This window comes from Protopterus annectens, chromosome 17.part0 (assembly GCF_019279795.1).
Source record: "Protopterus annectens isolate FY-2018-M chromosome 17.part0, PAN1.0, whole genome shotgun sequence".
In the NCBI taxonomy this organism is placed as follows: Eukaryota; Metazoa; Chordata; order Ceratodontiformes; family Protopteridae; genus Protopterus; species Protopterus annectens.
The window spans coordinates 61429166-61444738 of NC_056751.1; the positions used below are offsets into that span (position 1 = coordinate 61429166).

At 37.8% G+C, this 15573-nt stretch overlaps 1 protein-coding gene across 3 annotated transcripts in view; it reads left to right on the plus strand.

Moving 5' to 3' along the window:
* The window catches only part of LEPROTL1 (leptin receptor overlapping transcript like 1), a 202085-nt gene that overhangs the window by 81243 nt on the left and 105269 nt on the right, over positions 1-15573 (plus strand). For all 3 annotated transcript variants that reach the window (XM_044059610.1, XM_044059608.1, XM_044059609.1), the window contains exon 2: positions 8541-8616. In XM_044059610.1, the coding sequence (XP_043915545.1) occupies positions 8579-8616 (38 nt within the window). In that variant the 5' untranslated portion in view covers positions 8541-8578. The remainder of the gene's footprint in view (positions 1-8540; positions 8617-15573) is intronic.

Genomic DNA, 15573 nt, shown 5'->3' on the forward strand with positions numbered 1-15573 from the left:
GAATAAGCATTACAGCTTGTGGTCTCTCAAATAACTAAGCAGCAGCCAAAAAAACACCACACACACACACACACACACACACACACTAGGTATGTAATGTATGATTTTAGTAAATTTAGACATAAAATATGTAATCGTCCTGTAAGATGAGGCAGTCTGCTGAATCAATGTATTAAAGATATAATTTAATAACATGGGCTTGTGTATAATAACACTACTGTCTTAACTTGTCATAAATGACATACACTACATTGAACATCAAGGGGAAGCATGATGATTTTCTTATATAAGTAAATATGCATAACCAGTCATGCAATTCCTTTAACTTGAATTGTAGTTTTTATAACCCATCTTGACCATACATAATACTTAAGCTATTATCAAGGTAACTAATGTTTTATACATGACATCAGACTGACAAAGTTGTCCAAGGGGAAACAATAGAAGCCTGAACTAGGAATGTCACAGAATATAATAATCACATTCTGAACAAATAGTAATAAATTGACAATAATCACTCAGTTTAACCTTTGCTGATTATACAGAATAGAATGTTGCCATTTAAATCTAAAAAAGTTCAGTATATGCCATAAAATGGCAATTTATGAATATAGAAAGGGAACTTGTAATCATTAATCACAATAAGTGAATTTTTTGTTTTTAACCTATAATTTCACTCATTTTATAATAAGAAATGACAGATATGAAAATCCTTATGTGTAGGAAATGGGGGGAAGATAGATGCACTGATAATTAAAATACACTAACTTTCATCAGTGTTCACATAAAGCAAACTTGATGCTTTAAGTAAGTTAGCAACAAACAAAGTGATTACTTAAATGCTGGCAAACAATGAAATATAACTTCTGATATATCCAGTAAAATACACTGTATTATAAACATTAGGTATAAATATTATTGCCATCTATTTATATTAAGTAATACGTTTTGAAAGACTTCCATCAGTAAGGGTGAATATGTTAAATAACTGAGTGCTATAATCTTTTACTGATGTTTTATATATGATGCATCCTAATTTACTATGATTGAATTGCTTGTCATCTATCTTTCATGTAAATATTAATTGCTTATGCAATAAGTAGACATTTATATTGTATTAGAATTCTGTCTAATCTACAATAGTATGTGCTTAGGTGAAATGGCAGTGGAATTTTTAACCAGATTGTTTAATGAAATTTTGGAAAGGCAGAGGATGCCTGAGGAGTGGAGAAAAAGTGTTTTGGTACCTATCTTTAAGAATAAGGGTGATGTGCAGAGCTGCTAGATGAGTTTTGGAATTCCAAGTGCTTTCATGCAAGCTACCTTTTCTTATTTCCCACAAAGATAGTGTGTCATTGAGCATGAACTCTGCCTTTCTTCCAAAAGTATCATCTGAAGTAAATCTGAATCAGTACATTGACCTGCAAGATTTTTTTCCAGTTATTCTAGCAGAGGAGAACATATGCTTCAAACATTAGATGTTCATAGACTACGTAGATTTTACTTACACTGTAACAGATATTAGAAAATCAGATCAACTATTTGTGTCCTTTCCCAAAACAAAACTGGAGCAATGTGTCAAAAGTTACACTTTCTAAGTGTCTGACAAGACTGTATTCCCATTGTTTATAATACTTCAAGGGTTGGTTCTGCAGTCAGAAGCTGAGATCCTTCATAAAATACTCCAACGCTAGTTACGAAAATAAAATTGCCAAAGATTTCAAAGACAACCACAAGGCATTCTATAGCTGTGTCAAGACTCTAAATGGCAATGCTCAGATCTGCTCTGAGCTACAACAGAATGGCATTAAATATACTGATCCCAAGGATATTGCCAATATCCTGGCAGATCGATTCAGTGCAATCTTCACCCCCCTAAAGGGCCCATCTCAATACCGAAAGATTGCCAAATTCCAGTAATTACAGCCACACAGGTAAAAAATGCACTCTCCAAAGCTAAGAATACAACATCCATGGGACCAGATGACATCCCAGGCTGTGTAATACATGAACTACAAAATGAACTGACACCTCACCTAAGTGTCATGTTTAATCATAGCTTCACCTCAGGCTTCGTGCCCACTGAGTGATGCACAGCTATAGTTATCCCACTCCACAAGGGGGGATCCACCTTGAATCCCGGGAACTACCGGCCCATCAGTCTGGCGAGCCTGATCTGCAAGGCCATGGAACGTATTATCATGGAACTTATAAACAGCCATCGGCAACCTTCAAACACTGGACCCCATGCAGTTTGGGTTCGTGAAGGGCCAATCTTGTCTCCTGAACCTGACTGACTTCTTCTAATCAGTTTCCAGAGCCGTGGACAAAGGTAAGGTGGTCCACACAGCCTATCTGGACCTTGCCAAGGCCTTCAATACCATCCTCCACTCTGGAATCATAAATAAACTTACTAAGCTGGGAATTAATCCCTACATCACTCAATGGGTTGCCAACTGGCTTACTGACAGAACCCACACTGTAAAAGTAGCCAACTCCAAATCCAGCTCTAGACAAGTGACAAGTGGAGTACCTCAGGGTTCAGTCCTGGGACCGCTCTTGTTTGGCATTTACTTCTCTGAAGTACAGGCCAACACTAAGGGACTCTGGCTAACAAAGTTTGCAGATGACTGCAAACTGGGAGCCATTATTGAATCCCCAAATGATGTGGATATTCTACAAAAGGGCCTTACAGAAACAGATGGTTGGTGCCAGAGCCATGGGCTCAAGCTCAATACTAAGAAATGTATAGTTATCCCCTTTGGGAAAAACGTGTACCTGTGAATTACCACATAGGTGGCAGTATACTAAACACTGAAACTGTGATAAGAGACTTAGGGACACAGGTGGACAGTGGTCTCACCTTCGATAACCACATCGCCACAACAGTCAGGAAATCCTTCTATATGGCACACCTCATCACTAAGGGCTTTTCATCCAGAAAAAAGGAGGTCATTGTCCCACTGTACTCATCCTTCATTAGACCCATTATAGAGTACAACGCCCCATTTGGTATGTACCTCTCAAGACATCTGAAATAACTGGAAAGGCCGCAGAAATACCTCACTAAAAGAATCACAGGCCTAAAGCAGATGCCCCATGCTGACCGTCTAAAAAAACTCCACCTATACTCTGTCACATATGGTCTACTCAGAGGCGATCTCTGCTTAACATACAAAGCCATCTCAAACTCAGAGCTGTTGGACATGCTACACTTAAAGAAATCCCAATCCTTCAGAGACACACGCTCCAGGGATCTAAACCTTGTCATCACAATGAACAAAACATGCTGGAGGGATAGGTTCCTGACCCAGAGACTCCCCAGACTCTGGAATGGACTGCCCGTACATGTCAAGCAGAGCCCTCTTTGGCCCTTTTCAAAAGGAGCCTTGATGATTGTATGGTAGATAGGAAATTCACCCCGGGGATCACATCAGTCACCCTGCTAGACAGGGGTCCAGGGAAGTTAATACTGTGGAAAGAAATAGCCAGGGAATTGTTATGGCTAGGCTTGTATAGGTCCTAGGGCCGATAGCCTAGTACCAACCTATGAACCTATGCAGTAACTACAGAGGGATAAAATTGATCAATCACAGCTTGAAGTTATGGGAAAGAGTAGTGGAAGCTAGGTTAAGAAGGGAGGTGATGATTAATGATCAGCAGTATGGTTTCATGCCAGGAAAGAGCACTACAGATGCAATATTTGCTCTGAGAGTGTTGTTGGAGAAATACAGAGAAGGTCAGAAGGAGTTGCATTGTGTCTTTGTGGACTTAGAGAAAGCATATGACAAGGTGCCTAGAGAGGAGTTGTGGTATTGTATGAGGAAGTCGGGAGTGGCAGAGAAGTATGTATGACTGGTACAGGATATGTACGAGGGTAGTGTGACATTGGTGAGGACTGCGGTGGGAGTGGCAGATACGTTTAAGGTGGAGGTGGGATTACATCAAGGATCAGCTCTGAGCCGTTTCTTATTTGCAGTAGTGATGGACAGGTTGACAGATGAGATCAGACAGGAGGACCCGTGGACTATGATGTTTGCAGATGACATTGTGATATGCAGTGAGAGTAGGGACCAGGTTGAGGAGACCCTGGAGAGGTGGAGATATGCTTTAGAGAGGAGAGGAATGAAGGTCAGCAGGGCTAAAACAGAATATATGTGTGTAAATGTGAGGGAGGGTAGAGGAATGGTGAGGATGCAGAGAGTAGAGTTGGTAAAGGTGGATGTAGTTTAAGTACTTAGGATCAGCAGTTCAGAGTAATGGTGAGTGTGGAAGAGAGGTGAAGAAGGGAGTACAGGCAGGGTGGAATGGGTGGAGAAGAGTGTCAGGAGTGATTTGTGACAGACTGGTACCAGTAAGAGTGAAAGGGAAGGTCTACAAGAGGGTTGTGAGACCAGCTATGTTATATGGGTTGGAGACTGTGGCATTGACAAAAAGGCAGGAGTCAGAGCTGGATGTGACAGAGTTAAAGATGTTAAGATTTGCACTGGGTGTGACTAGGATGGACAGGATTAGGAATTGGTATATTAGAGGATCAGCTCAGGTTGGACAGTTTGGAGACAAAGCAAGAGAGGCGAGATTGCGTTGGTTTGGACATGTGTTGAGGAGGGATGCTGGGTATATTGGGAAAAGGATGCTAAGGATGGAGCTGCCAGATAAGAGGAAAAGAAGAAGGCCTAAGATAAGGTTTATGGATGTGGTGAGAGAGGACATGCAGGCGGTTGGTGTGAAAGAGTATGATGCAGAGGACAGGAAGAAATGGAAACAGAAGATCCGCTGTGGCGACCCCTAACAGGAACAGCCGAAAGAGGAGGATGATGATCTGTTCAAAATAATATAAATATTGCTTATTCCTATTACAAATATTCTCCATATAATAATTCAATTTATGGAGCTCAGATGTTCTGGATTGTCAAGGTATAAATTATAATCTGATGGAGATAGGTTTATCCATCAGATTAGGAATGATTTCCATTCCATGCTTAGTGCGGATCTTAGTTTTGTTAACGTTTATTAATTTAAATTTATTTTGTAAAAACATTTTTAGTATGCCTGACCAAAACATTACTTTATTGTTAAACACTCAAAGTATAAAACTGATAACTATAAAGTATATGTTTGAGCTTTTAAAGTAAGTTATCAGAGGAAAATGTTTAATAGTCACAATAAAACAAAAATACATAGTCTAAATAACCTAAGATGGATTTAACTTTATTATCTTTAAATACCAATTGCTTAAACAATCCTAGCAAGAGATCAAAGCTGAAATATTTAAAATTGAGCAAAGCACAAATTGTCTTCCTTCAAGAAACTCATTTGAAAACAAATGACAATTACAAATGGCATCCTAAGGAATATATGATATTGGCTCAATCCACTTATAAGACAAAGACAAAAGGGGTAACAATTTTATGGAAAACAAATGTGATTAACCCAGAAATCTTTTATAAGTATGAAGATAAAGAAGGCCTTATGGCATTAGTAATAGTTAAATATGTTAACAGAATATGGACCCTAGCCAATCTATACTGGTTCCCAGGCATTGGAACAGGAACTGTTAAAAAAACACTTGGATTTCATTTCCAATAATTATAAAGACAACTTAATATTAGGAGGAGATTTTAACTGTATATTTGATATTTCTGAAACTGCAAATAAAAGACCACTGCATACATCTGCTGTATCAAAAGCTTTAAACATGTGGGTAGAATCATTTCATCTTGTATATAATTATAAATTTAAAGAAGATACATCTTTGCTGTTTTCCCATCAAGATCATAGATTTGGTACCCAAACTAAAATAGATAAAATATTTGCAGCCCATGACTTACACTCTAAACTCATTAATTTCTCAATCACTCCCTGCCCCTTTTCAGACCACACTTCATTGATATTAAAACTTCAAAATAGGTACAAACCATTAATATTTAACACCAGAATTCCAGCATATGTAACTAAAATTGAAGAGTTCAAACCCTGGTTATTATCTGAATTACAGTTCTTAGATATTAATTACACCACAGAGATAAATAAAATAATGATATGGGACTCATTAAAGGCTTACATATATGGTAAAACTCTAACTTGGTATAAAAAAATCAGAGAATGGGATTCTGAATTATTAGATCTACAATCCAAACTTTTGTCAGTAAAAGCTGAAAAAATCAAAATCATTTGGAGATGAAAACGAAAGTAGAAGTATTAAACAATAAATACAATGAAATTCTAGCACACAAAACTAGCTTAGCTTTAGAAAAACTAAAAATACCTTGGCCACTTCTCCCAAATATCTACATAATTTATCCACAAGAAAGAAAATACAGTCAAAAGCTAATAACATTAAAAATATCTTCCTTTGAAAAGAAAGGGAAAAATGTATTGGATATAGGTGACATTGGCCAGTGGTTCTGTTTCCCCTTATCTTCTAAGTTACACCCCTACCAGTGACTATTAAATACTACAGACCTGATTGAAAATCAGATCTTGAGGGAAAGTGGGTGCATGTGATCATTAGTCAGTTTGCAGTACATTGATTGCGGTGCCATGGCCAAAAGAAGTAGGCATGATGCAGTACAGTGTTGCAGTGTCTCGTTAATTTTATTTTCTCATGAAATTCACTAAGGAAATGAACATTTAAATCAGAGTATTCAAAGTATTACTGTGTGGGAGGTTACTTTTCCATTTCACAAAAGAAAATCCTTATTTAATTGAAATACAAAATATAGCAATGGAAGAGTGAAATTTAAGTGCATTTTACTTCTACTGTGTAACGTTTTGTTTCTTCCAGATCAGAACTTTTTTCTCCAACTGTAACAGAGACTGAGATCCTGCAGTTTTATGTTGTGCTGTATAGTTAATTCACTTCCGCACTTAAGTGGGTGTCATCTGAAGTTTAGCATAGAATATCTATCTTTGCTTGCTGATGCATATTAATTGAATACATCTTCACAGAAATCTTAGAATTCTGGAGTACAGATGATTAAAAGAAAACTCCATCTTGTAGGTCCCCACCACTTTTCTTTATTCATATTTCACATTATTTTAGGAAATAAGCTGTCTTAGCCTGGTATGATTTAAGATTTGAAAGGGCATAAAATTCTTGGCAGTGATCATCACTGAAAATAAGACTGTGGCTTGCTGTGGTTCATAAAATGCTTTGTTTTTAAAATGAGCTCCCCCCACCAACCCAAACAGGTAGAGATGTCTCTGTGTGAAGATCAGGGATAGCTTGTATTGCTTAAATATGCTTCTGAGTGCCCTGTGTTTGCACAAGCTGTATTCTGTCATGCTTATGTTTTGCTATATTAGTCAAGATGACGTTTTTTGAGCGCACAAGATGTTTTATTTGCTGTTTGATGTATGTCATAATAGAACTCTTTTGATAAAATTCTTCTTTGCAGTGCAGTGTCCAGTACAGTATATATATTTTTTTTTTGTAGGAAGTTGTAGACTGGTTTCTTGGATCATTCAAAAAGTCAAGGACTTAGTACTGTCACTGTAACTAAGTGAAAGAGTAATACATATATATATATATATATATATATATATATATATATATATATATATAATATATATATATATTTTTTTTTTTATGTTTAGGCCCTGTCATATTATAGAAATTCAGCTGCTTACGTGTAGTGTCAAGGAAACTGAAGTAATCACATCAGTACGTCAGTCCTCACTATGAACATTTTTGGGTGTAGGAAAGTAAAAATGTGATAAGAAGCACAGTGATTCTAATACATCAGAATTAAGTATGTGTATGTGTTTTTTATGTAATATAATTTTTAGAATGACATTTCCTTTAACTTTAGAGGCTGATGCGTTCGTAAATCTTGGAAAGAAATCACTAAATGATGTCACAACTGGCAGAGCTAGATTTTGTGTGTTAAGTCATGCAAAATTAGCAAATGAGTGTGATTTCAAAGAAAACTCTTCACCCAATGAAATGAGATGTACTGGTTGCCCATGGTCCTGTAAAAAAAAAAAAAAAAAAAAAAAATCTCGACTAACACCTGCTAAGCTATGAGAACTGTTAATTGTGCTGATGATGAATTCAGTTTAATTTGCTTATGCATTGGAAAATATTGTTTATTTGGTATGGGTCACTTTTGCTAACTTGTATTATTTGAGATTGTTGCTTTATTTTACAATGGGTCTCATATTATATATGTGCACATGGGTGTCTGATATGCTTTTTTTTCTTCTTATTTTATTTGTTGCAAAGGAACGGGGCTTAATGTTTCATGATGGGTAATCTCAAGTTGTGATAATGACTGTGGGGGTGGGCCATGACCTATCATAACAGGTGACTTCAAGTGATAATTATGACCCTGTGTCCTGTAGACCCCCACCAGAATATATGAATCTGACACTCGTACTAAAAAGAGAACACCTTTTTATTAAGTCACAACATTAACTTATTATCCAGTGACATATTGTCTGATAATTACACAGGCGTGTTGCTTTCATTGTTTTTTATATTGATTGTACAATGCTTCTTCTTATGCTAATTTTTAATTGTCTTCCTTCATTTACAGCTCTGATCAGTCTTTCGTTTGGAGGAGCCATTGGACTAATGTTTCTCATGCTTGGGTGTGCCCTGCCAGAGTACAAGTAATTATATTTCAGTTTTCTTGTCCATGCACGTAATGTATTGGCACAAACCCGGAAAATTTAATAATTTTTCACAGTCCATAAAACATGTTTTTAATGTCTAAAATGGCATAATGAGTTGTGCTTTGTACAGTTTATTTTATTTTTATTTTATTTTATTTTACATTTGTTGACCGGGCTAGTCTAGCTGGAGAAATTTCCATTTTCAGTAGAGGCCCGGGGAGAAAAGCTCCACAGAGTGAGATATATTCAGAGACAAAAAATTATCATACAAAAAATTGTCATACAAAAATGTAATAGCAGTACTCATTATAATGAAAATCTAAGAGTTAGTAATAGAGTTTGCAAGCAAACATTAAAAATAAAAGATAGCAAACTCTTCTATATAAATAAAAAACTACTACAAGAGTTAGTTACTAAAACACTCAATACAGTCGAATTCTCAATTAACCAGTTGAAAAATACTGATTGGATTAACATAGAACAAAGGAGTGAAGGTATGGAGAATAAAGTGAGAAGAGAGTAAGGGAAAAAGGTGGGAATAGAAAGTGGTGAAAATAAAAGAGCAAGTACTGCAGAATAGCAGGTAGAGAAGTAAAGGGAAGAGAAAAGAAAGACAAATAGTACGCAGAGTAGAAAGGAGAAGAGAGATGGTTTTATTTAGGTAGTAATAGTGATATTACAGGAGCAAAGCCAGTGATTTTGGAAATGCACTTTAATATTCTGTTTGAAAAGAGGCAATGAAGTTATCTTTGTTATGCTAGTGGGTAACAAATTCCATTTTGTCCCTATAACATTGGTAAATAGAGAGTCACCAGCATTATTATTTGATTTTGTTGAACTTGACAGAAGTTTGCTGGAAGAGCGGAGAGAGTTGAGATTTTTATAAGGGGTTATGAGTTGTGAGAGTATGGGGGTATTATTAGGTTGGTATAGTATTTTATGGGCAATGCAGAGTTGATGGATTAAAAGATAGTTCTGAAACTCTGGCCAGCCTAGAAGTTTTAAGTTGAGACAGTGATGAGTTTTATAGGGATTACCAGTAGCAAAGCGGGCAATGTTATTATAACAGGTTGCCAGTTTGTTAAGGCTGGTTTTTTTGAGGTTAGTGAAGATAGGCGCAGCATATAGAAGAGTTGAAATAAGGTGAGAGTGAGCAATCCTTGTTCTGGTAGATGGTGTAAGAAATGGTCTGATTGGATATAAGGATCCTATCTTTCTGTTAACTAGTTTTATGGAGTTGTTAATGTGTAGGTCGAATGAGAGATTATTGTCAATTTTAATACCTAACAATTTAGTTGAAGTGTCGGGTAAGATAACAGTGGCGCTGTTTGAAGAGATGGAGAAATGTAAGGGGGAGGTTCTAGATGTGGGAGTAAAAAGAAGAAGTTTGGTTTTTTTGGCATTTAGTAAGAGGAAATGACTAGAGAACCATGTTTCTACTGTACTGAATACTTTTTGGGTGAGAGAGATTAGTTCTGGGGTAGATGGAGCTGAGCAGATGAGTGTCGAATCATCTGCATATTGAATGCAGGTTGCTTGAGGGATTATTGTTTGAAGATCATTAATGAAGAGGGAGAAAAGAAGTGGGCCAAGGATAGAGCCTTGAGGAACGCCAATGGAAACAGGCAGGAGAGAAGAGATGTGGTTATCCCAGAGAACAGCTTGTTTTCTGTTTGTGAGGTAAGATTTAAACCATTTAATGGCTGGGGCATCAAATGAGATGGATTCAAGAGTATTAAGTAATAAGGGGTGGTTTACCATATCGAATGCTTTGGAGAGGTCAATGAAGAGGGCAGAAGAGAGTAAGTTGTTGTTTCGGTTCTGGTTAATAGTCTCTACAAAAGAAAGCAGGGCAGTGGTAGTACTATGATGTGGTCTAAAGCCATGTTGGCAGTTTGCTATTATGTTATGCTTTGAGAGATATTGTACAAGTTGAAGGTGGATACACTTTTCCATAATTTTGGACAAAGGTGAGAGGAGAGCAATAGGCCTATAATTGGAGTAGTCAGTTGAGTTTCCACCTTTATGAAGTGGGATTATATGAGATACCTTCCAAACTTCAGGGATGATTCCTTCTCTAATTGTCCTATTTATAAGAATAGATATAGGATATGCAACAACCTTAGCAGCCTTTTGAAGAAAAAGGGAAGGGAGCTTATCAGCAGAGGGGGTGCATGGTTTTAGCTTGAGAAGAAGTCTGTGAATATACGATGTGGAGATAGGTTGTAGTGAAAAGTTAAAAGAGGAGTTGGTTAGTTTACTTAGCGGACAGAAGTTGTTGGCATTAAGTTGTTTAGCTAGTGCTTGAATAGTTTCTGTGAAGAATGAGTTAAGAGCATCTGCAGTCTGTTCTGGGGTATCAGGGTCTGCATTTAGTGGGGAAGGTGTTTTGGAAGTTCCTGGGGAGAGGAGTTTATTGATTGAGGACCAGAATAGTTTAGAATTGTTAAGATGGGTTTGTTGTAGTTCAATATAGAATTTCTTTTTGTCGGCTATAACTGCTTTTTTAGTTAGATTTCTATGCTGTCTGAAGAGTAGGAGATCTGTATTATTTCTGTGGGATCTCCAACTAGCCCAGACTTTATTCCTAGTGAGAATAAGCTTTTTCGTTTCATGGGAGAGCCAAGGGGCTGTATTGGATTTCATTCTAATAGTACGTTCCGGTGCATGTGTGTCAAGAATGGATAAAAATATTTTGTTAAAATGTAGTACTGCATTTTCAAGAGGGAGTGTTTTAAGGGGTTTCAGTTACATGCACTGAGTTCAGCTTGAAATAGGTCAGGATTAAAATGTTTGATGGTACGTATTTTTCTAGTAATGTGGGGATTTGGACAGTCAGTTTTTTCTCTTGTTATAAAAGTTAAAGAGTGGTCACTAACATCGTCTGGCAAGGTTCCTACTTTGTAATTAGTTTTTAGTCTGTTTATAAGTATCCAGTCTAAAATGCTTTCTCTATTAGTATGTTTATTGAGCCTAGTAGTCAAGGTAGTGGTTTGGGTGAAGCCGTGAAGGTTAATATGGGATGAAGGATTTTCTGCATTAATGCTATTCCAGTCTATGTTCAGGTCTCCTAGTATGATGGTTTCCTGTGGATAAGTAGCTGATATGCAACTAAGATAATCTTCAAGTATTGGTATATTGTTACCAGGAGGCAGGTACATACAGATGATATGTATGGATTTTTTGGAATTTAATTGGAGTTTGATAATGATGGATTCTATCTTGCTATCTTGAGATGATAGGGGTGGAAGGGTAGTGATATTAAGATGGTTTTTAAAAAGAATAGCAACACCACCACCTTTTCTTTTGGGACGATCGAGTCTTACTATGTTATAGCCTTGGGGAATAATCTCAGTGTCTTTAGTGCTAGGTTTTAGCCAGGTTTCTGAGAGGCATAGAATATCAAATGAGTGTATGTGAAGGAGGGCATGTAGGTATGGTACTTTGTTGTTTAAGCTTTGGGTATTAAGATGTCCGATTAAGAAGCTATTATTGGTTCTAGGCATATATACTGTGGGGGAAAAGAGTGAAGGGCCAGGGTTAGGGTGGATATCACCATCTTGAAGGGTAGGATTGCTACATTTGATAACCAGGTAGAGTCTTTGTAAGGTTAGAATTTTATTTTTGTTATAAGTTGTTATGACATAGTTGAGATGTCTAAGTCTGTGGAATTTAGGTAGTTGATAATTGGGGGTAGATGAAGTAAAAGTATAAGACATAAGTGGAATGATAAATGTTGAGGTGTGTTTATGTGGAAGGAGGGATAGAGCATCAAGTGATATCTCGTAAGAGGATAGGAGATAGACTGAGCATAGGGTGGAGAGTAGCAGGAATGATAGTAAATGCTGGCTTGGCAGGTAGGGAGCCATGGTAAGATGAGTCTGAGAAGTTAGAGAAGGCTATAGAGTGTATGAGAGGCAAGATGTAAAAGGGGTATTCTACTGTTGAGTAGATATAAAGATATAATAGGAATAGGGAAAGAGTGGACAGTAAAGTGGTAAGGATTAAAGTGGGATAGTTAAGTAAAAGATGTAGAGAGGAGGAATGGGAAAAATACAGTGGGAGTGTGTAGTATAGGTGGGGTGTGTGTGGATGGGAGGAAGTTTGAGCGGGAAGGAGAAGGATTGGATGGGAGGGATAGGGGAGTGGCTAACAGTACTATAAGGTTAGCACCCCTGGGGGTGGGTCGGAATTGGGGGTAGGGAGGGGAGCGGAGTGAGCCCGCTGGGCGAACGGAGCGGGTACACACAACAGGAGGTGGAGAGATGAGACAATCAGAAATGTAGGTAGGTACGGCAGGAGCAGAAAGTATATGGAAGGAAGGGAAAGACAGGAGACCAAAGTAGACCAGTGGAATAGGAATAGGTATGCAGGAGTAGGTAGAAAACAAGCAGTAGGAGGTAAGGACGAGAGGGGTGAGGTGGAGCTGAGAAGTCAGGCAGGGTACTGGAGCAGTACCAGCACTATTAGCAGGGAGATAGGCAGACTGTAAGATAGAATATTGAGCTTAAAGGAGATAGGGAATTTAACAAATAACTTTAAGGGCTGATTCTAGGCATGAGAAGTAGAGATGGAGAAAGAGAATAAGGAGAGCGCCACCTAGTGGCTAGGGCAGGTAAAGAGAGGGAAAAGTCACAAGAAAAAAGAGAGTAGTGTAGAGGCAGGAGAAGGCAAGAGTAAGGGGGTAGGGGAGGATATGAGAAGGAGAGGTACTGGCTGCTAGGCACACAAGCACAGGGAACTAATGAACTCTATAGGTTGACTTGAGCAGAGGCTAATAAATCATCAGTGCAAAGCCCATAACCTACTTTTAGTTCCTTGAAAGAGGAGTAAATAAGGGAGGCAGATAGTCTTTCAGTACTGTAGGCAAGGCAGGAATCGTCCGACACCAGTAGGGCGTAAGGCAGGTCAATATTCAAAAGGGATTGAGCTAAGAAATTTTTTTAGTTCCTCGAAAGAGGAGTAAATAAGGGAGGCAGATAGTCTTTCAGTACTGTAGGCAAGGCAGGAATCGTCCGACACCAGTAGGGCGTAAGGCAGGTCAATATTCAAAAGGGATTGAGCTAAGAAATTTTTTTAGTTCCTTGAAAGAGGAGTAAATAAGGGAGGCAGATAGTCTTTCAGTACTGTAGGCAAGGCAGGAATCGTCCGACACCAGTAGGGCGTAAGGCAGGTCAATATTCAAAAGGGATTGAGCTAAGAAATTTCAGAGTAAGCACATTAAAGAATAAGTCCCTGAAGAATTTTTATTTCAGTTTGGCCTTTTTCTAAAGTCTTGGAGCTGTGTGGACTAACTAGTTGCACACATTGCAGAAGGAAATCTGTACAGAATGGGTGTGGTGATCTCATTTGGTTTTAGTTGTATTCACATGTGGTTCTCCACCTCACTTGGTGACGTGTTCCATGAGGATGAGGCTATCATACTGCCGGATAGCATTGTGATTTTTCTTGGATTGTACTGTTTTTCTTTTCTGGCAGAAAACATACAATAATGCCAAAGGTGTCATACCAAGACCTATTTGCTACCTGTTGCAAACCCCTTTGTCCCCACCAGGGGACTTCCATACAGTGACAGTTACCCCAATAATTAAACTGGTTTGTGGATGCCCAGCCTCTCTCCTCCTTGCACTATGAAGAGGAATTTTCTATAACTGATCAGCATGTGTTTTGCATTAGATGTCTGGGAAAGTTTCTGTCTGTTGCTCATTGTTGTATAAAAAAGTTCATGCATTAAAATATTGGTAAAGAAACAGCAGAAGGCAATGGAACTATTGCCAAGTGCTGTGAAACTGCTTTCTAATTCTTTGTGTGTGCGTGTGTGCATGTGTGTGTGCGTGTGTGTGTGTGCGTGTGTGCGTATGTGTGTGCGTATGTGTGTGTGTGTGTGTGTGTGCGCATATGTGTGTGTGTGTTGCCACATTTTTCCCAAACCTGTAGTACATAAACAATTTTTGTCAAAGGAAAGGTGAAAAGAGTCTGTTTTAAGGCAGAGTTTCCTTTCAGCAGATCAGGTCACTAAGGTTGTTAGACCTTGTAGTCTTGGAACTCCTCACCCACTTTTACAAAAAGTACCTAAAGACCCCACCACACCAGCTTACTAGGGAGAGTTCAAAGTATATGAGGTTAGAAGAATTTATATTGGATAACAGCAATGCACAGTGTGATAATACATGAGACTTGAGCATCAAAACTTCATCTTCCATCACTGAGACTGCAGATATTTTTTTACTTCTGTTTTGTATAAAAGATATTTTGTGAATATTTCTTTTAAGTCATTGTAAAGCTGCACATAATACATTGCATATGGTTATGAAAGAAGCCCCTTTTTATTATATTACTGTGCCAGAAAGAATTGACAATTTTTGCAGTTATTATGGACTTGAAAAAGGAACATTGCTTGCTTTTATTTGTGGGGGGGGGGGGGTGGATTTGGACCTCAAGATTCATAGCTTACCCATATTTAGAAAGTACAGTCCAAACAATGGGCTGCAGAAAGGTATGGGAATCTTCTCTTGCTGAGGCTCCAAGAAGAAAAAAAAAATTTTTTTTCAGGGTGGAAGTCTTAACTGCAGTCTTGATTATAAAATGAATAAATAAATAAATAAATGAAAGGTAAAAATAATTACTCTGTGCTGTTTACTTTCTACAAGCAACCATAAAAGCATAATCTGTACAGTAAGTGTATTTAAAGCTGCCTTGCTCACACTTATGCTTGTGTATCTATTAGGGCATGACTTTTAATATTTGAGCATTAAGTAAATGACAGCATTAACTACTGTGTCCGGCTGTTTGTTTTCTATTTGCTAGAACTGTGAATGCAGTTAAAATGCAACCGACTGAGGATGTCTTTGCATTTTATGTACAGGCAACCTTTCATGGTTACAGATTGCAAATCCTGCAAAAGATGAGCAAGATGAAAAATGGCATAGCCAAGAAATTAATTTAGTTGTCTGA